Source organism: Lactuca sativa, chromosome 5 (assembly GCF_002870075.4).
Source record: "Lactuca sativa cultivar Salinas chromosome 5, Lsat_Salinas_v11, whole genome shotgun sequence".
Lineage (NCBI taxonomy): Eukaryota > Viridiplantae > Streptophyta > Magnoliopsida > Asterales > Asteraceae > Lactuca > Lactuca sativa.
Genome location: NC_056627.2, coordinates 258,392,747 through 258,414,891, shown reverse-complemented (window position 1 = coordinate 258,414,891; position 22,145 = coordinate 258,392,747). Strand labels below are relative to the sequence as shown.

At 35.3% G+C, this 22,145-nt stretch overlaps 1 protein-coding gene across 1 annotated transcript; it reads right to left on the bottom strand.

Moving 5' to 3' along the window:
* Positions 1–4,583: 4,583 nt before the first annotated feature.
* On the bottom strand, positions 4,584–5,464 carry LOC111887002 (uncharacterized). The gene is made up of 2 exons (XM_023883235.3): positions 5,307–5,464; positions 4,584–5,038 (listed from the first exon to the last, which is right to left on the bottom strand). The coding sequence occupies exons 1-2, from the start codon at positions 5,351–5,353 to the stop codon at positions 4,735–4,737; spliced, it is 351 nt and encodes a 116-aa protein (XP_023739003.1). The 5' UTR covers positions 5,354–5,464; the 3' UTR covers positions 4,584–4,734.
* Between the last annotated feature and the right edge of the window lie 16,681 nt (positions 5,465–22,145).

The window sequence follows — 22,145 nt, the reverse complement described above, 5'->3', positions numbered from 1 at the left end:
CTCTCTCTAGCCCCGAAACCCCTCCCCCCCCCCCCCAAAAAAAAAAGCCTAGGGAACCTCCCTAGCACGAGGCGGAAGCCCCAGAGTGCTTGAAGGCTCTGAGAAGAAGAGCTTTTCGGCTCGGAAACGCTGCTCCAAGCAAAGCCCAGTTTTCTATAAAACTCACTGTAAGTGAGCTACGCCTACGCTACTTTTAATATAACTTTTATTTAATTATAGTAACGTTATTAGGAACTTATAATAAGTACTTGGGCTATTATTATGGGTTATATAAGTATTGTTTAACGCTTATATAATAGTAATAATAGCTAGACTATTAATTAGTCTCGACGAATAATAGACTAAACTCTAGTGGTAATAATACTAAGTTTCGTCGAAGGAAATTATTTTTAAGAAGCGAAGCGCTGTCTGAGTTCGGAATCACCACCTTTTCAAGTGAGTGCATAGTTACTTTCATCTTACACATAGATATGAAGTATTTTATATAAATTACGTGTTATGTGTGCATATTATTTGAATACTTGTTGTCTATGTTGGATGAACGATTTTATACATGTTTTAAAAGATTTAAACGATATATTTATTTTATATCTACAAATATGTTGCGGATGAAACATGGGTAGATGAAATAGTTGGTGTGTGATGAAATAAAATGATGAGAGATAGGTGATGATAGAAAGGTGATGATAATTAGGTAAATAGATGATAATGAATAGGTGATGTAGGATGAAAGGAGATACCATAACCTTAACTGACAATGTGGCGATGTAGTCATCTACCAAAGTATAGATGGCGACCACGAACTATTCTAGACAACCCCGTGGAAACACCAGCAGGCCCATAACCTATAGGTGATGAATTACGAGTTCAGGCAATGTTGTAACTACATATTCATGCGATGATACTCTTACCCCTTACTATGAACTACGAGTTTAGGCGATATTGTAACTACGTATTCATGCGATAATGCCCTAACCCTTATTGGGCACGTATTGAGGGAGTAATCCCTGAATCAATACTGTCTATGCGATGTAGGCGATGATCCTTAGGGAGAGTCCTTAGGAACAAACATATAAGGAAATGCGATGTAAGGAGATGAGAGGTAAATATGATGTAGGAGACGATCCTTAGGATAAATCCTTAGGGAAGGTACTTAGGAATAAAGAAGATAATGGGGATGGGTAATTGGGTTAATTATTTGATGATTAAACATAATAATTATATAAATGTGTGTTGAAAGCCCTATGTACTCACCAGGTTTCCCAACCTGACCCACTCAGTTTACTTGTATCACAGGTGACGAGGTGAAGTTACATTACACTGAGAGATTAAGGAGATATAGATCACTAATGTAAATGAATGTAAGTTATGTTTATGCTTATGTTTCTATATTGACAATGACATCCCAAATGTTTTAAAATGAATAAAAATACATTTTTCGGAAATGGTTTGATAATGAAATTATCATGTTTTTCTGGGAACAAATTCCGCAACGTTTTTATTAAAAGATATACTCTGATTTTTATAAAGCATAAACAAAATTGGTCTTTTCTGGCCGTGAAAATGGGGATGTCACACACGCCCTTAAAGTTTGTGCGAAAATCATAACTACTTCATACGAACTCCGTTCTCGACTGTCTCTATATCAACGGATTCGTATTTACGAGATCTTCAACTCTTGTGTACATTGTTTTGGGCTAACAATCAATCGATCTAAATTTTGATTTCTATATCGCACACTGTTGTACTTTATTGCACCGAAACTTCAAAAAAATATAACTTCCTCATATAATGTCAGATTTGGATGTTCTTTATATGCATGTTTTCGCTTTTACGATTACTAAGACTTTTGTTTAGATTACTTAGCCTAATAAGAAAACTATCTCTAATTCACCTTTTATGACACGTTTAGATTACTTAGGCTAATAAGAAAACTATCTCCGATTCACTTTTTACAACACGCTTTGTCATATAGGGCTGAACGCGAAACTTCAAATAATCATAACTTCTTCATACGAAATCATATTTAAGCATTCTTTATATCTAAGAAAATCATGTTGACGTCTACTATATGTTTATTTTGGTACAAAAGTAATATATATATATATATATATATATATATATATATATATATATATACACTTTGAATTTTTAAAACAAACAGTTATATTAAATTCTATTATAGAGAGAAAATAGGGTGTTACACTTGTTTTCCTAGATTTTTTCAGCTTAATCATGATAAAGATTGTACCATTGCTAGTCGGAGAAGGGAGGGTATGTGGTATAAAAATCGCTCAATTCATGGGTTTTCTCAATTTCTTAAGGGAGGATAATCTTAATGATCAATGTGATAAATGGGTGTAGACTATTGGAGAGGATGGTATCTTTAAGGTTAGTCCTACTAGAAGATGTATTGACGAAGTTATCCTTCCAAATTCATGTATGGAAGCTAGATGGAATGCTTATATTCCAAGGAAGGTAAGCATTTTGATTTGGCATGTTTTGAGAGATAGAGTCTCAGATCATTTTAATCATTCGAAGTTGTCCTTAGATGTCCCCTTAATTATGTGCCCTTTATGTAATTTGGAGGCTAAACAACTAGATCGTTCGTTTTTTAAGTCTCATGTTGCTACTAGAACGTGGGATACTATTTTCAAATGGTTGGATATTTCTCATCCTCAAAATGGATTGGTGTGTGATTTGTTTTTGTGGATCGATCAATTGCCTATCTTAGTGAAAAAGAAAAGGTTGGTGGATGCAGTTATTTGTACGGTTATTTGTTTATTTGGAGATTTAGGAACGATAAAGTTTGTATCAGGTGGAATGCTCAAACAAAGTGACATTGTTGATTGTGCTTACCAATTCTCTTTTATTTGTTTTGCAAATAGGAATGCCATATGTAATTTAGATATGCTTACTTGGTTTAAAAATCCTTTTAACTCTTTGTAATTTTCGTTCTAGCTTCTTGCTACTGCATGTTTTTTTTTCTTTTCTAATATATAGCTGATTGTTTCCAAAAAAATACGGCTAAAAATATTTATATCTAACCATGTTATTTTGAATTCTATTTTAATATAAGCCTGTAATTTCCAATTTTCTATTAAATATATCCTTTTTGTAATATGATTTAAGATAATAAAAATAATTATATCAACTTTAGATTACTATAAAAGCTATTATTTTATATGTAATGATAATAATTTAGTTGTATTTATATTGAATGGAAGAGAAGACTATTTTCTATGAAGACGTGCCACATCATATAACATCATTTCATTCTACCCAAAAACTCAAAGTTACTAACAAAAAAAACGTTGTTAGAGAGGGAGAGGGAGAGGGAGAAGGAGAGAGAGAAAGAGAGAAAGAGAGAAAGAGAGAGAGAGAGAGAGAGAGAGAGAGATTTGGTCTTTCTCTCTCCCTTGTAAAGGATGTAGGAATCAACAGCGGAGCTCAGAGCTTCACAAGACATGGGTGTGGTGTTTGTTGCCATCTCACACGTGATTTGGCTATCATATCACGGGTTAGTTACCCACCCACTTGGTATAGCCTTAACGAGTATTTGTCAATATTTTTAACAACATAATTTTATTCATGTGGAAATCCGCATAGTTGAAGCATTGTGTTGCAATGCAAAATTTTCAAGTAAGAGCATCCATAATGAGGAGTTTAATAGAAAAGTTGAATGAGGTGTCATGCCTGCTTGTCATTCAATAGATACAACTCCATCATTGTGAAATGCCACATTGGTCATTAAACTTTTCAATGGGAGAAAAGAAAGTCTTTAAATCTTTAAATAAATATTTTTTTTAATATGTTCCATTGAACTTGTAGCGTTTAATGCATTGTAGGGTAAAAATGAATTATGTTGTATGAAATAATGAATGATGATGTGACACTTCATTGAACTTTATAGAGTTCAATGCATTGTGGATGCCTTAAGCCGATGTGATTTATTCCAATTGTACAATTATACATTACATATCACTTCTTTAGTTTTAATGCTTTCTTATTGTTGTGTTTTATATCCTAGATAAAAAGACTTAAAACCAGTAGGAGCGTTCATTATTTGGATAAAACCGAATAGTCCAATTAGACAAATTGGATTAGACTATTTGGTTCGGATATTCAGATTTTTGGATTGGTTTTCAACAAAACCGAATTATTATTTTGGATTGGTTTTGTTTTATAAAATATGAACCAAATAATCTAAAAAAACCGAATAACAATTTATTATTTATGTATTTTTAATATAACTAAAACTATTTATAAATTTTATAATTTAGTTTTTCAAATAAGTTCAAAAAAGTTTCATCTAATAAAAAACATTAATATGCATTTTCTTTAAAAAGTTCTTTATCTATTAAATATTAAACTATAATATACATTCTTAGTAGTTTATAAATTTTAAATCACAATTAAATATTTTTTTTGTTTCTTCTATAAAAGTGGGATAATATTATAATTATATGTCATTTTAAAATGTTTTAGTTTTTGAAAACCGAATAATAAAAACCGATCCAACCGAATTGTAATTGGATCGGATCAGAACGGATTTGAATTTAGTTGGATTATTCGGACCCATATTTTGATAACCGAAATCAATTTGGATTAACTTAATTGGATCTGATCGAACCGATCCATCCAAACTAACAACCCTAAAAACCAGTATCCATGTTCACCCATATTAACGCCACATAGTATTCAATATATTATAAAATATCATATAATAAATCATCAAACTCCGTCTCTATCACTGTTCCTCAGCCAATAACTGTAAGCAAAGCAAGCAGCACCATCAGGAACATCTTCCATCACCCATTCATGTCCTTTCGGATAATATATTCCAGTACGACGATGTGGGATCCAGCACTCTTCTTCTTGTTGTTGTTCATTGTATTCTTTCTTTTCTCCTTGTACTTTATTCTTCAATGATTGTGATTGTACTTCACTTTCTTCGTAATCATAACATTCATTTCCTTTGGCCACCTTGCTCATGCAGCGTTCCACCATTGCCTTTGAAATTATGCTACTCCTCCTCCTGCATGTTATATATAAAAGTTTATTAATTTATATTTATATATATAAAGGAACCTGAAATGGAAGTGCCAAAAGGATTGTAGAAGTTTCATCCATATGTTTTCCCACTCTTTCTGCATCATGTGTTTGTATTTTCTCAATCTACAAGACTACATTCGTCTAACGTTCATGAAGAAGAAAGGAGACCTATGATCCCCCATTCACACCTAATATATAATCTAAATTTGAAGATTGAAAATCAAAGAAAACTAAGAGAATGAGAGCACAACCTAGCGAGTAAAGTCTGTATGGTCATTGCAAATCCAGCTTTAGTCATGGTTCGAAAGGGAAGAAATAGATGAGAAAAATTGTGTGTAGGGTTGAGCCTTCTTTTATAGATGACAATAACCGACAAATGAAAAAGAAGATATCAAGAACAGATTCTCCCACTTGCTCATAACTATCCAAGAATTGAACACACGAAAAGTAACTTGCAAGTTCGCTTCTAATTTCACTCATATGAATGGATTAAAGCTAAAGAATTTAATACGGATAAGGTTTTTGGTGTTTTACATGATTGTTTTACTTTTGGGAAGATGCATGGCCAAATCAACTTTCATCGTTGATCATTCTTTTAAAAAGAATCAACAAGTTTTGTCCTCGCCTTGTTTCATACATTTATCATTACTTTTTTGGGTTCGTGGCGAAACGAACTTTGGTCGTACATCATTCATTTTTTTTACGGAATAAACAAGTCTTTTCATTAATTCATCGGTTTCGTTTAAAATGCAATTCTCATTTTAACTATTCAAAGTTTCTCCTTCTAGAACGAGGTGTCGACAACAAAATATATAGCTTAATTATCTCTTTTTCCTTACATTTTGTTAACGTTAAATCATTAGGATTGGTGTGTGTTTTTTTTTCATTAAACAAATACAAAATTAAAGTTGGGGGCTTAAATCTTGGAAAAAATAGTAGTTTGGAGTTATATGACGAGTATATGTTTGCCGATTAAAAAAATAGTTAAATTTATAACGATTATAGTACAGCTTTTTTAAGATCCCCTTCTAGTTAACTATTTTTTTTAATCGTATTATTATTTGGATTTAGTAGACTTATGTTATTTTATTATTTTTGTGTTCTACCTAAGCAATAAATTTAATAGGTAACACTTGGATCTGTTATTAGCTAAATTCCCTAATTTCTTGCATTTTTCGTGGGGACTTGACAAGTTGGAAGCTCCAACTCGTCGTGTCCAGGGGGTTGTTGGCCGTTGACAATTTTGGTCCAACTCGGCGAATTGGTGGCTGTGAAAAAATAAACTCTGATCTTAGGGTTTTGCACCCTATTTAAAGACCGTAAATCTTTTGGCTGGTCTCTTTACCAGTCTCTTTGTCCAGAAAACCTGAATTTCGTGTATTATCCTCCAAGGTTGAGTGTGTGAGCTTGTGGTGTGCTTGGAGAGTTGGTTTTTGTTAATCTTTGGAAGGAGTTTGAAGATTGGAGGAGCTTAGTTTGGAAGGAAGGTTTTGGATCCAGAAACTCTCTATTTGTTGCAGTTCTTTTGAGGTATAAAGTCGATACCTTGTGTTGTTATCTTCTAGATCTCTTTGTTGGATGTTTTAGCTTAATTTTTGGGTGTATGGTTGAGTTGTCCAAAGGTCAAGGGTTCCAGGGGTTATTATGTTAGATCTGACCCTTTCATGACCTCTCTTGGCATAAAGTTGCAAGCTTTTCTAGGTCCTAAGTCTCATCCATACATTAAGTCATTTATTAAGCCATTTTGGACCCTAGGGTTCCTTTCTTGCATGCATGGACATAAAGTTGGAAACTTTATGTGATATTCCAGCCTTGGGATGCCAAATCTGTGTTTTGGGACTATGTTTTGAGAGTTTAAGGGCTTAATGGGTTAAGCCCCACTCTATTAAGTCAAGGATTCAGGTTTGGGTTCATTATGGTGGTTTTCAAGGGTAAAGTTGGAAACTTTACCCTTCTAATCATCAATTGGGAGTATATGTGAGAACTGAAGCTTATAGATTCGATGGAAACAGCTTAAAGCCTTAAGTTGTTTGATTTTTGGCCAACTCGACGAGTTGATGTGAGTTTTCCCGATTTGTGCAATTCATGGAGAAAATTGACGAGTTGAAGGACAACTCAGCGAGTTGGGTCAACTCGGACCATTGACTTTAGTCCTTGACCAAGTTGACCTTTAAGGGGTTTTAGGGCATTTGGAGTTGTATTTAAGGGGTTGTTTCTGCACAGGGGTCGAATAGAGCTGATATTCAGAACCGGGATCTAGTCAGCTACCGTTCAGTATTGAGGTGAGTCTTCTCACCACACTCATGGGTTGAAGGCACCAAGGTCGGCCCATTACTGATTATGAAATGTTTCATATGGGAATATGTAATTGTTTGTTAGTAGAATTACATGTGGACTTATGTGCAGACCATAGGGGGCCCATGGCACTTAGCAAGACCATGGGAGGAGCCCATGACATGGGAATACAAGACCATGGGGGTAGCCCATGGCATTCCATTGAAGACCATGGAGGGAGTTCATGGCAAAGTAGTATGTATATGTGTGAGCATGACATTATGTGATTATATGATTTGTGTGATTGGGAAACTCACTAAGCTTGTACTTACAGTTTTATTGAATGTTTCAGGTACTTCTATTGATAAGGGCAAGGGCCCGACTTTACGGCGTGGCGTGCATTCTCCATTGTTTTCCCATTTTGATTTTTGTACTCTGAATTCTAAAATAATATGGATATGTAATGGGATTTTTGTACTTCTTATGGATGATTTTTATGGAATTAAAAGTTTAAAATTTTTCTGAAAATTGGGCTGTTACAAGTTGGTATCAGAGCCTTGGTTTGAGAGATTCAGGCACACTTCTAGGTGTGTTAGAACTCAAACTTAGGAAATGGTAACCATTGCTTATCAAAAAGAAACCAAAGTTTAATTTCTTGAAAACAATTTTGTACGAAAAGGAGAGAATGCAATGTGCATAATCGGCCGAGCTCAAGTAAGTATTCCCAATGTTGTAGTCATGCTATAGTATATATGGAAATATGTTGTATGGATTATTTGCTAAGTGTGTGCTTTCAAAGTTGTACATGTTTAGGATTTCATAGCCCTAGAATGAGGGAATCTGCCTTATTTATGTTCCTTTTTTGGTTGCGGTTTAGGGTAGAAGCTTTATTTGACAGTCTATGTGATTCTCTTTTTGTATAACTTGCATGCATAGGGCAACCTGCTATGATTAATGTAACAACGTAATTTTTCAACCAAATTTTTCATTTTTAACACAATAAAATCTTGTATCATAATTCTCAAAACACATATTCCTCAAGTGTCAATAAAATAAAACACAATCCCAGAATCATAAAAACAATCTCCTGCCAGTGTGTATAATCATGTTGGTGCCTTGTCGCGATCCTCGGAACTACCTGAAACAAATAATACATAACACCGTAAGCATAAAAGCTTAGTGAGTTTCCCAAAATACCACGCACAGCATATTAGCCACTCGAGGCTATAACTCAATTGGTCCCTCTGGTCAATGTGTCTCAATGGGACCCTTTGGTCCCACAACTCATATGGACCCTCCGGTCCCTCAACTCAGCATCACAATATAATACTCATAAAGCATAACACAAGTAAATAGCAGGATATCTCATTACACAGTTCATGCACATAAGACCCTCTGGTCACACATAACAACCACTCAAGGTAAAGCATAGTGAGAAGACTCACCTCGTAAGCTAGTGAATGAAAATCTCGCAATCGGGATCGTGATCTCTACTCCCGGGTCTAGCTCCCGCCTAACACATAATAATTATCCCTAATTAATATTGGCCCTCAAGAAGCTAGACTAATCCTTCTACACTCACAGAAGGGTAAAAGACCATTTTACCCCTCCAATGCTCAATAGCCCTCAATCTTGACCAAACCCTAAAAGTCAAGAAAAGTCAACAGCGGGAGTACGCGGCGCGTACTAGATTTATACATGGGTCGTACCCTTTGGCTAACCAGAAACGGGGAACTCGACCCCCTACACTACGCGTACTGGAATTACGCCCGGCGTAAGTCCCAGTTTCACACTTCTCGTGGTTATTGGTCTGAATCGGCTAAGACAAAGGCTCAAATCCCATATCTAGTTACTCTAATGCCTCTTAATCCATAAAGTCAGTGACTTTATGCCTTTGCATGGCTGTAAAGGTCACCAACTCCCAAATCATGCCATTTCCTTCCTTAAAGGACTCATAACTCATGCATGGACAACTCTTAATGACCAAGATTAGATTTTTATGGCTCAACAACACAAAATAATCCAACATGGGACAGATCTCGGGTTCTAGGGGCTTATCAACTCATAAAGCCATCAACTTTGGGGACAAAAACCCTAAAACACCCCACACATGAACACAACAGAAGAGTAAGAAAGCTTGATGCTTTTTACCTCCAAATGAATCTTCTCCCACTGCTAATCTCAGATCCAAAAGCTTGGCTCCACCTCCTTTTTCTCCAAAGCTTCCTTTCCACTCCAAAAGTTCAAGAACACACCCACAAGTTCTCAAAGGCACTCTCTTGCTACAAGAAAGCGATTTAGGGTTTTGGGGAGGTTAAGTCTCTGGAAATGGTGGCCACAAGGAGGCCATAACACTCTTTAAATAGGGACACCCTAAATATTAGGGTTACAAACTAGGCCTGGTACGCACCGTGTACACCTTGGTACGTCCGACGTACTAGGCGGCCCTCCGCGATCAAGCATGCACATGAGTACGCTGAGTGTACACTCCAGTACGCCCCATGTACCCTTCTACCACCCTCTTTTCTTACCAAGGACCAAAATAGACAAATGCTTCAAAGATAAGGGTTCACAAGGTATACCTGGGTTTTTGGATGTTACAATTCTCCCCCAGTATAATTAGACTTCACCCCACAAGTCATGCTCCACAAACAACTCTGGATGTTGCTCCTGATGGGTTTTATACAAACAATCCTATGTGTGCATGCAACCCTATAATTGGGTCTATGTTTTCACTATTAGATACACAACATTATGAACACATATATAAACCCTAATATGGCTTACTATTTTTGAAATTCACCAAGAAGGTTAGATACATACCTCTTGTTGTTATATTCCAATAACAACTCAAATCTTCAAACCCTAAGTCTTGAAAGCAAGTACCACAAGTGTAGTACCTCTAATGGCTCACAAACACCAAGAGCAAATGGAGATGTTATAGAGAGAGAAGATAGGAGGTAGAAATCGTCCTTAGATGCTCTAGGGATCTAGTGGTGGAAATCCTAAGGCCTTAGGGGTCTTTATATAGGGTTGGGATTAGGGTTTCAGTCCTTATCCTTATCCAGTTACTTGCCCACCAAGCAACCACAAGATAAGCCTTGAAAACCCTTATCTCTTGGACCTTGGACTATTTTAAGGATATCCTTATCCTTGAATTCGTCCATCCTTTAACAAGGATAACCATTGCCCTATTTTGCAACTATCACATAATTACAATTCAGCCCCTCTAGTTTAATTATTTACACTTGATCACAAAATTAATTCCCAATTAATTATTGACCAATATTAATTAAACAAATATGATTTATCCTTTAATATATTATTCTTATAACATATTAATAAATCATAATAACCTCTTTCTCTATTATTTCTCCAGTTAAGTTGCTTTGGTGAAGGCAACCCAAAAGGACCATGCACAATCGGGTCAAGTACTTGACAAATATGGTTACGGGCTTAGACACTAATCCAACAGTCTCCCACTTGGATAAGTCTAGTAACTATAATAGTAAGTACAACCCGACTAGCAATCGTAGCTCTCAAAGACGCTGTCAAACTCTGATCTTATCAGTAACCTGTCCTTCAGATAAGGGATCATATATTCCTCCATTCTAGATATCGTATAGACATGAGACATGGATTGAAATCATTCTCTCGGTCTATGTGTTGTTTCCTGAATTCTGATTTACGACGACTGACTAATTGAACAAATCAAATTAGCCCTAGCCCGGCCAAGCATTTACGTTTGTCATCACTAAATCATCGAAGGGCCCACAGATATCACTTTTATCCCACTTTGGGTAAAAGGAACGGATAAACTTCGACTCAATGCTTGCTTTCACTCACTCACCAAATCACACACAACAATAAGTTTTATAACACCAAGTTACTGGTGCGTTTACATATTATCAATGTGTAACCGATTCGCAAGATACAACTCACACATCTCGGTTTCAAGAATACAAGATATTATCATCTCACCAATCGCTCGTGATAAAATCCATGAAGCGATCTAAGTGAGCGTGGGTTTAATCCAATGCTCAAAATCATATTCATAAGCACTAATGAACGTTGCAGCAAACCTTTGCTATGTCTAATACACTTTAGACAATCTACAAACCAATTCATGACAGTCTTCATTCATACCTACTTCCAACATATGAACGACTGCGGACCGTTTGAATAATTCGATTATTCTTAATAAACTCAATTATTCTGGAGTCAAAACATGCAAAGAGAAACACAACGATAATACTTAATCATATATGGTCCCAAACCCTTGAGTATAAATAAAACACCTTTTATTTGATCACCATATTGATTACTCATTATCCATTGTTTAACGTTTTAGATAATCAACTTTATAACTTGAATCATAACCACAATTGTCCCATGCTCCAAGCATGCACACTTTGGTTTCCTATGGTCTATACTTTGTGAAATAGATCAAATGAACACATTTTCAATCATCCTCATTTCACAATTCCCAATTCTTATCATATGTGCAAGAATATCAAATTCTTGCCATTTATAGAATATGTCAAGTTCTAATATTTTATGCAATGATCCTCTTGTGAAGTCACGACACAAAAATCACAAAGACTCGGCCAACGAAATCACAAGGTACTCTATCAAAAATTGTTACAGAACAATTCTATAGATTCGATGTCTCTCATTCAAAGTACATTCCTTTGAACATCCTTTTGCATAAAATTTTCTAATCTAGACATAAATTCTTAATTTCCAACTCCCAATTATGGAAACATTTCCATATTTACCATATGACAACTCATTCTTAATAGAATCTTATCTATTCATAATAATGTCGATATGGTCCATTCAATAACATACTTCCAACTACTCATAAGCGACCAATCCTCAGCGAACTTTAGATCGTCCTTTGATAGTTGTTTAATTATCTTATTCAATACCAAATCTTGTCCTTTTTCCTTCTTAATGCGCTAGACATTTGGAAAAATTTAGAATGGTCAAGTATTATAGCATATGCAATTATTCCTATACCCGAAGTGTATAGGACATGATGCATAATGTCTTACATAAAGATACGATACTCTATCAATCTTCTGCCATAATATTTTATGTGTCACGTTCTTACAATTCGAACTATGAAGAGGGATACCGTAATCATAATCGGAATTTAAGAACACACTATGTATCCTTTGACTAAATTTATTAAAAAATTTCAATCTAAGCTTTAGATTTTGAACAAAGTACAATATTCTCTCCTTTAATTATAGCAAAACAACTTTTCAACTCTTACAACTTTGCAAAGTATAACTCTTGTTTTCTATAATTAATATTGCTAACTTGCAATACTTACCATAATAATCATGCTCCCACTTACATGATGATTATTTCTTTACCAGCATAACACTTATGCTCCCACTAGCTTCGACATGTATTCAGAAATCAACTGAACTTCTAGAAAACAATTTCTTAAGTTCATATTTCTAATACTAGATGCTTCGATAAGACTTTATCTAAGCTTCTCAAACTCATACACCTTTCCTTGGACAGCTCATATGTATATGTCTAAACAATTCTAGGACTCATATCAATAAGTCTAAAATGTTCAGACCCATTTGCCATTTCCCACAATTCGAACTATGAAGAGGTATGATGTAATCATAGTTGAATGTGAGATACCCAAATCACATAATGCTATCTTCAAAGTCTCTCTTAGTGAAAGCGTTTCCTCACAATCATTCTTATGAAAGAAACCTTATGACACTTAGATTTTGTGGTGTATACATTCCCATCCATGTGAATTCGTCATAACCATAATCACAAGATAATGTCAGTGACAAATTCAAACTTCTTATGGATAGAACTTGTTCTTCTTAATTTCTTGCCATCAAAGGTCCCACCATTGCTTCCAAGTTATTGAACAACTCACCCCTTCATTTCAATGTACTTTCCATTGAACAAGGTGTCTTGCCCCTATACAATCCATTGAGAACTCGTAGAACTCACATGCATAATTAACTTAATTGGAATGGCACAGAAACAAAATTAGTGTCAACACGATAGGTTGTAAACCTCAAGTCGTGTGCTAGGGATGATTGATAAGGTTTATTCTTGATTTGTTCTTGAAACCTTTCAAGACCATTAAGACTCCCAATGACTCCTTGACATATAAGGTTCTCTTGTCAAGAAATATTTCCTGACAAACAAATATTCAAGAGTTAGTGTAGTTTTATCAATACAAAAACATTTCACATGATTGGTCCTAGTTGGTCTTTGTCTTATCCAAGACATCACAACTTACCAATTTCAAATATGCAAGAATAAGAAAAACTTTTCCCAAATTCCACATTTGATGAATGTTATAAACCTTCTTAAGACTTGTCACTCAATGTTACAATCTTAACTCTAAGACTTGTTTTTGGAACGAAGTATGATTGGCTTCTTGATTTAACTATTTCTTCAATTCTTGATTCCTCTTCTTAGACATACAATTACACTAAGACTCACTTAGATGATTAATTGAGATATGGTTCTTCATCATTAAGACCTATTATAAAACATAATAAAAGGTACTCTCCCTTCTTCTTAGAATAGAGAAACTTTTATCTTTCTTTCGACTTGATTCTTCTTATTCGTTCTGCTATTGATTGAAACTCTTTTAATCAATTCAGAATTATACTTAATCTTATAAGTATAACCATATTCACTAAACTTTAGTAAATCATGACGAATATCTTTGTCACTCTTGTGGTGGACTTGATCAACACACAGCTTTGTGTACTTGATCTCATAGTCCTTCAATTGACACATTGTCATAAATTAGTCTAAATTTCCCAAATGTGAAAGTTTTCATTCATCATGCAATACTTGTTGCACGATTCCAAGTTCCTATCCACTTGAAACTTGGCCGATGAGAAACTCTCCCTATTTGGTAAACTCTTGACACTTCCACAAATAACCTAATTAAGAATCAAATCCATTTTGCTGATAATAGAAGTACACAAACATCAATTTTTCATATACGCCATTGTAAGGATGAAAAAATAACCCAAATTTATTTTATTTATAAAAGCAACGGAAAACATGTCCTTACAACGCAAAATTCAAATGAAAAACTATGTATTCAAATACTCCTAACAAATCTATCATAACTTCCTAAGCTCAAAATCTGATCTTTGAATCCATGCGATCGTAATCCATTTCTTCGTGATCAGACTCATCTTGCTGTTCCATCAACCTTCCTTTCTTTTTTCTTTGATTCTGCAAAACATGCAAATGTAATCTTATCACATTATGTATAAAGAATAGGAATTTAATAGAGTTAGATAGTGGATTTTGTACCTGAAGCAGAGCCACACTTCTTGACTCTTCTATCTTTTAGACTCTTCAGTTCCTTTGGGCAGCTTCGTATCCATTTCCCTTTCCCTTGGCAGCAGAAACATGTGGCTTCTCCTAGAACGTCCACGGAAGCATGGTTGGTTGATTCACTAGAAAAATATGCTCCATTACTTCGCCAAATCATTTCTGATTCAGCAGCAATAAGCATGTAAGTTAAGTTAATGAGGGTCGCGTCAATGTTCATCATATGATACTCTCTTATGAACTTATCATATGATTCAGGGAGTGACTGAAGAACCCAGTCCACAACCACCTTATTGGGGAAAGATGCACCCAACATAATCAACCTATTGATGTGTGATTTCATCCCTAGGACGTGAGCACACACGGATTTACCATCTTCATGTTTCATTGCCAATAGTGTCTCGGTGATCTTGAACCTTTCAAATCTTCGATCTTGTGGGTCGGGGAGAACAACGGGAGGAGGAGGAGGGAGTGAGATCAAGCTAGTCCACATTGATCCTTCATTTTGGAACAAGCTATCACTTTCAATAGGAACACCTTTTCCTTGGGATCTGGGAAGACCATGGTTAGAGTCAGACATCTACAAAACGGGAGAATTTCAAGTTAGTTGATTGAATCCTTAATGTAACACCCAAATGAGACATTAAGGCTAGGATCCAACAACATTTTTACACATTAGAAGAGGGATGCCGTAATCCAACATGCAAATAATTTGGAGGTAAGTGAATGACGATTCACTAATTCTTCACCATGAAAAACATAAAGGCTTAAGTTTTAAATGGATTAAGAAATCCTAGATTTCTTTTGAGATTCATTGAACTTTTCAATGGCATGTTTAAATCTCAATATGCCCCTCTTGTTTGGGACTGGGATGCCGAGGATCACAAAGTGGGTGTGAATAACCATGCAAATCTACATGGTGCCCTCATTGTTACAGTGACCTATTCAATGTGCCGGTAAACCACACACGCTCCATCGAACTATGACAAACATTGAGTCACCCTTTGCCACCTTTTCTTAGGACCCAATTAGTGTGTCGGTTAACCACATGCGCTCCACTAACGTCTTAGCAAGGGTACAAAGTGTAATTTCATGGGATTGCATCAATTTCACTTTTTCCTAAAGTAACTTGGATTGGGAATTTGTAAAAGTATTTAGTTATTTTACATAGATTCACTATACTTATTAATGAAGAAAGGATTGCCCTATCCTACCCGTTCGGCTAACGACCCTCCACCAATCAAGGAAGCGGTGGGTAAGAGTGGATACCTATTAAACGGTCATTTTATAGGCCATAACCTTATACCCCCCTCATAGATCGGCTTCGTGAATGAGGCCTACTAACGGTAAGACTAGCATTTTAGTTATACATATATAATATTAAACCTTTAATGTTATACATAGTATAAGGGTGTATTTTATACTTTTAAAATACTAGGTGGTTTAAATTACACTTTTAATTAACCAATATCATTATGGATTTATTAACTCTCTTTTAATTACACACTTAATTAGGGTTTTAGAATTTAGACTTTCAAAAAATTAAACTTTTAATCAACAATTTAAATTCCAAAACTTGAGGGCAGGTTTTGAAACTTTTCAAAACAATTAAGTTTTAATCTCACTTACAATTTTCGAATTTAAGTCATTTAAATTAAAATTTTATATATTAAAACTCTTGATTTAATAATTATCTTGAATTAGACTATTAATTTAATTATTAAATCATAAGGGATTATCTAAATCATGAGGATAATTACCATTTATACATTTAAGATATCCTAATCCCTTAAATATCTCTATAGATTTCGAAAATAAGGTTAAGATAATCCAAAATCTTTAATTACCATATATAACAATTAAAGGATAATTACAAGATATGGAATAATCCAAATCCCTAAAATTTAGGATCTTATCATGGGGAGGAGGCCAATTTCGAAAATCAAGGGATTAAGACGAACCCTAGATTTCGAAATTTAAAGGTTTAAGGAAAGGATTTGAAAATCTTTTTCAAGCTTTTGCAAATTAGGTTTGGAAACCCTAATCTCGAAAATCCTAGCCTCCTAAGGTTTATTGGCTATAAACCCTAATATGTCAAGTTCATACAATTGAATAAACTAATTGAAAACAAGTTAACCAAAGGCTTTGATACCACTGATGGGTTTTATACAAACAATCCTATGTGTGCATGCAACCCTAGAATTGGATCTATGTTTTCACTATTAGATACACAACATTATGAACACATATAGAAACCCTAATATGGCTTACTATTTTCGAAATTCACCAAGAAGGTTAGATTACATACCTCTTGTTGTTGTATTGCAATAACAACTCAAATCTTCAAACCCTAAGTCTTGAAAGCAAGTACCACAAGTGTAGTACCTCTAATGGCTCACAAACACCAAGAGCAAATGGAGAGGCTATAGACAGAGAAGAAAGGAGGTAGAAATCGTCCTTAGATGCTCTAGGGATCTAGTGGTGTAAATCCTAAGGCCTTAGGGGTCTTTATATAGGGTTGGGATTAGGGTGTCAGTCCTTATCCTTATCCAATTACTTGCCTACCAAGCAACCACAAGATAAGCCTTGAAAACCCTTATCTCTTGGAACTTGGACAATTTTAAGGATATCCTTATCCTTGAATTCGTCCATCCTTTAACAAGGATAACCATTGCCCTATTTTGCAACTATCACATAATTACAATTCAGCCCCTCTAGTTTAATTATTTACACTTGATCACAAAATTAATTCTCAATTAATTATTGACCAATATTAATTAAACAAATATGATTTCTCCTTTAATATATTATTCTTATAACATATTAATAAATCATAATAACCTCTCTCTCTATTATTTCTCCAGTCAAGTTACTTTGGTGAAGGCACCCCAAAAGGACCATGCACAATCAGGTCAAGTACTTGACAAATATGGTTACGGGCTTAGACACTAATCCAACAGCTCCCGCATCTCATACTCCGATTCCCAAGTCGTCTAGGACCCTCTCCGATGTTGCCACTGAACTTGGACCAAAGGCACCTCCTTGGTCCTCAGAACCTTCACTTTTCAATCCATAATCGTGATCGGTCTTTCGATGTAATTCTAGCCCGCATCAACCTAAATATCCTCTAGTGGTACCACTACCGTCTCATCGGCTACACACTTCCTCAACTGCGATACATGGAAGGTGTTATAGATCTGACTCAACTCCTCAGGTAGCTCCAGACGGTATGCTACCTTGCCCACTCTCGCGATCACCCTGAAAGGACCAATGTATCAGGGCCCCAGCTTGCCCCTCTTCCTGAACTAGATCACTCCTTTCCAAGGAGATACCTTCAGGAGGACAAAGTCTCCCACCTGGAACTCGAGCTCGGATCGCCGCCTATCTGCGTAACTCTTCTGGCGGCTCTGGGTTGTCAGTAACCTCGGTCCGACCTGCTGTATCTGCTCAGTCGTCTTAAGCACTATCTCAGTGCTTCCCATCACTCGCTCCCCTACCTCTCCCCCACAGATAGGGGGTCCGACACCTCCTCCCATATAAAAGCTCAAAAGGAGGCATCCAAATACTCGAATGGTGGATGTTATTGTACGAAAACTCAGCCAAAGGTAGGTATGTGTCCCAACTTCCACCGAAGTCCATAACACATGCTCGAAGCATGTCCTCGAGCATCTATGAGGAATATTGGGTAGTGTTTTCTTATGAGTATGAGTGAATTATACTCAGAGAATAAAACCTTAGTATATGTCATTGATCCGAGAGCATGGATTAGACATAGTCATTGTCCCTAGTCCGAGAGCATGGATTAGGCATAATCATTAATCATTAATCCGAGAGTATGGATTAGTCATTCGTCCCTAGTCCGAGAGTATGGGTTAGGTAAAGTCGTTCATTTCTGATCCGGGAGTATGGATTAGGTAAAACGGCTAATCTTAGGTCCGAGAGTATGGATAGTCTCGTTGTGAGGATCGACGGGGTGGGATAAGAGTTGTTTATATATATGGTGAAATTGTATATTTTGTGAGTTTTAAACTATATATATGGTATAAAATTGTGGGATTGAAATCCCTATGTACTAACCAGGCTTCCCAACCTGACCCACTCAGTTTATTTATATCACAGGTGTTGATATGAAGTCACATTACACTGAGAGATTAAGGAGATATAAATCACTAGTGATAATGAATGTAAGCTCTGTTTATGCTTATGTTTCTGTATTGACGATGACATCCCAAATGTTTTAAAAATGAATAAAAATACTTTTCTTCGGAAGTTCTTTGATAACGTATTTATCATGTTTTACTGGGAACAAATTCAGCAACATTTTTATTAAAAAATGTATTCTGATTTTTATAAATCATAAACAAAATCGGTCTTTTCTGGCCGTGAAAATGGGGATGTCATAGGAAATAGTTATCAAGATCCCATGTTTAATTATTCACTTAATCGATGAGCAACAGAACATCGAGCTTGCTTCCGTGGAATTAGAAATAATTCATCTCCACCAAGGGACCACCGTTGGAGGAATTTGATCGGGCTTTGGAGCTTCTTTATCTTCTTTGTCTAATTTCTTAATTGCTACAGTAGTCCTCAAAATACCAATTCTTCCCTTGAGCACATAGTTCAATGCACCTCTTCCCAAAACCCTCCTTAACCCAATTCAAATTAATTCAAATCGGATCCAAATTTAAAGAAATAAGACTATGATTAAGCCTAGTGGGTTTCAAATGCGAAATTGATATGGGTTTTTGTTAGAAATGAAAAACAATATGGATTTACAATAGTTTTCGAGTTGAAATTTGGTCAAAAGTCAAAGGTGTCAAGTTTGAAAAGTTTAATAATTAGGGAAATAGAGTACCTTTAATTAGAGAAATTGCGATTAGCTAAAAGGATTTTGCCATAGCTGAATCTAATTAAGGTATGTGCAACAAGTGAAATACTTCTCTCCAAAGATTCAGGGGGTGTTTGGCTTATCTTTTTAGAGGCCAAAAGTCCTTTTAAGAAAAGTTGCAAAAAGTCAGGTTTTCCTGACTTTTCCAAAAAGTTGATTTTTCTTATATCCAAAATCCAAAAGTAGCTTTTAAAAGTGCTTTTACCAAACATCTTTTACCTTTTATCTTTTTCTAAAATGACTTTTGGCCTCTCAAAAGATAAGCCAAACACCCCCTCAATGTGTCTTTCACTTAAGTTCTTTAGATTTTGGTTCCATTAACCCATTGTCCAAATTCACCATCAAAATTGTAACAGATGACGAATTGATGCTCATAGATTCAAGCTCAACTTGCGAACAGAGGTTGAATCTGAATGACGAGTGAATTGAGTGAGGTTCGACATTTGATAACTCAACAACACACCCACCAGACTTTGCTGGAAGGCAGGCCTTGTTGTTCTCCAAATTATTCACCATTTTCTTCTTTATTTCATCTTTCTTCTTCAAAACTAGGGAAAAATAAACAAACCCAAAATTCCAAATCATTTTGTGAAGAGTAATTTCCAGTCGTCGTTGTCATTGTAACGGTAAATTTCGTCATCGTCTTCAAAATTAGCGGTGGTGGAAGCGGTGATTGTGGCTAAAGATACGAAAAAGGAAGTAGGTGTTGTGTGTGGATTAAATTAAGTGATAGAGAGAGGGAGGGTAATTATTTTCTTTTCTTTTTTATTTTTAAATTAAAATAGTATTTGAAAAATTAATATATATATATATATATATATATATATATATATATATATATATATATATAAAGTAAAAGGATGTAACCATCTTTTCAAGTTTTTTTGGACTAAAAACACAGAAAAACCTTGATTTTGGACCTTCTATGCAAGTGAAAAACTTTTTGAACCCTATCCAAAGTTTTTTGAATACCACAGGGACCAATCTTGCAGTTTTGTCAAATACTGTATTAATTACAATGTTTAATACAATAAGACAAAACTGTAAAAATGTCTCTGTGGTATGCATTTTTTCTGGGTTTTAGTCCAAACCCCGGTTTTTTTTTTGGTTTTGTTGTCCTTGTGATCATGTATCTATGTGGATTTGATCCTTGTTAAACTTAAAATGAATAATATGCCCTTTTAATTTGTTTTTCTTATTTTTTTTAAATTTTATTTTTTATTTTAATATTAATGTAAGAATAAATAAAGTGGAGACCACTCTCTCTCTCTCTCTCTCTCTCTCTCAATACCCAAGAACATCTTCAGAAGCTCAAGAACATCTTCTGCCACCACCACCCTTTGACCACCGTCGGCCACCACCACCGTCTTCTACCATTATCTCCACCTAAATTTTTTTCTTCCACTTCATCTCTGCCTAAAAATCATCCCATAAATAAAAACCATATACAAACATAAAGAAAACACGCTCATAAATCTGGTCGTGCTTTTGTTTGAATATCGGACATGCAAAATCGATTTTTGAATCCCATCGGAACACCTACTTACAAATCAATTTTTGGGATGAATACCTACACACAAATTGATTTCAATAAATGATAAAACACACACATATACACAATGAAATCGATTTTCTGGGATGAACATGAAACACACAAATCAATTTATAAGATAAACACCTATACTCATGGATCTAAGATCATTTTTTAGAATAAAGGAACCAGAAATCAAATATGAAATCAATTGATCATGTGATGTCTGATGACTAATTCCTAATGCGTTCTTTGGAGAAAAAACGAGGGAAATGGTCCATCTGCATCATCTTCACCTGTGCTCTTCCCTTTCTGGTTTCAATTCCCCCTTCCTTCACCGCTCTCCTTCTTCCAACATTAACCCTACTAGAAAAAATCCTAGTTGTCAGTCACTCAAGAATGAGTTTTGGGCGGAGATAGACACAAACACACACTTTCTTTAAACAATTTCATATTCACACACATCGATTTTAGAAACGTAAACACATACTCAAGTTGATTTCCATAAACAAAAACTACATACACAAAAATCGATTCTACATTTGATTTTTGGGATTTTTCAGTCCAAACGATTTGAAGAACAAATGATTTCAGATTTGATTTATGATTTCAGATTCATAAAGAAAACACTCATAAAATATGTAGTGTGTGCATTGATGTGTTCTTGAGTGTGTTCTTATTTGAAGAACAAACAAATAAATCCGAGACGGAGAGAGAGAGAGAGAGAGAGAGAGAGAGAGTTGTGTGGGGACACTTTTATTTTTCAATTATTAAATCATTTTAATATAGAGAAAATTACACGGTTGGTCCCTATGGTTTGCTCTTACTTGCACGCTTCGTCCCTGGAAAGAATTTTTAACTCGGACAATCCCTATAACTTTATTTCGTTACCCGCCTAGTCCTTTAGTTAACTTTCCATCTTATTTGGGGTTAGGAACTACTCACGTTAGTGGCACGCTGGGGGCATTTTTGTCCTTTCAACCCTACAATATATTAGCGCCATTTAGAATACAGACGGATGGTTTTACGATTCCGATCATCGTCAAA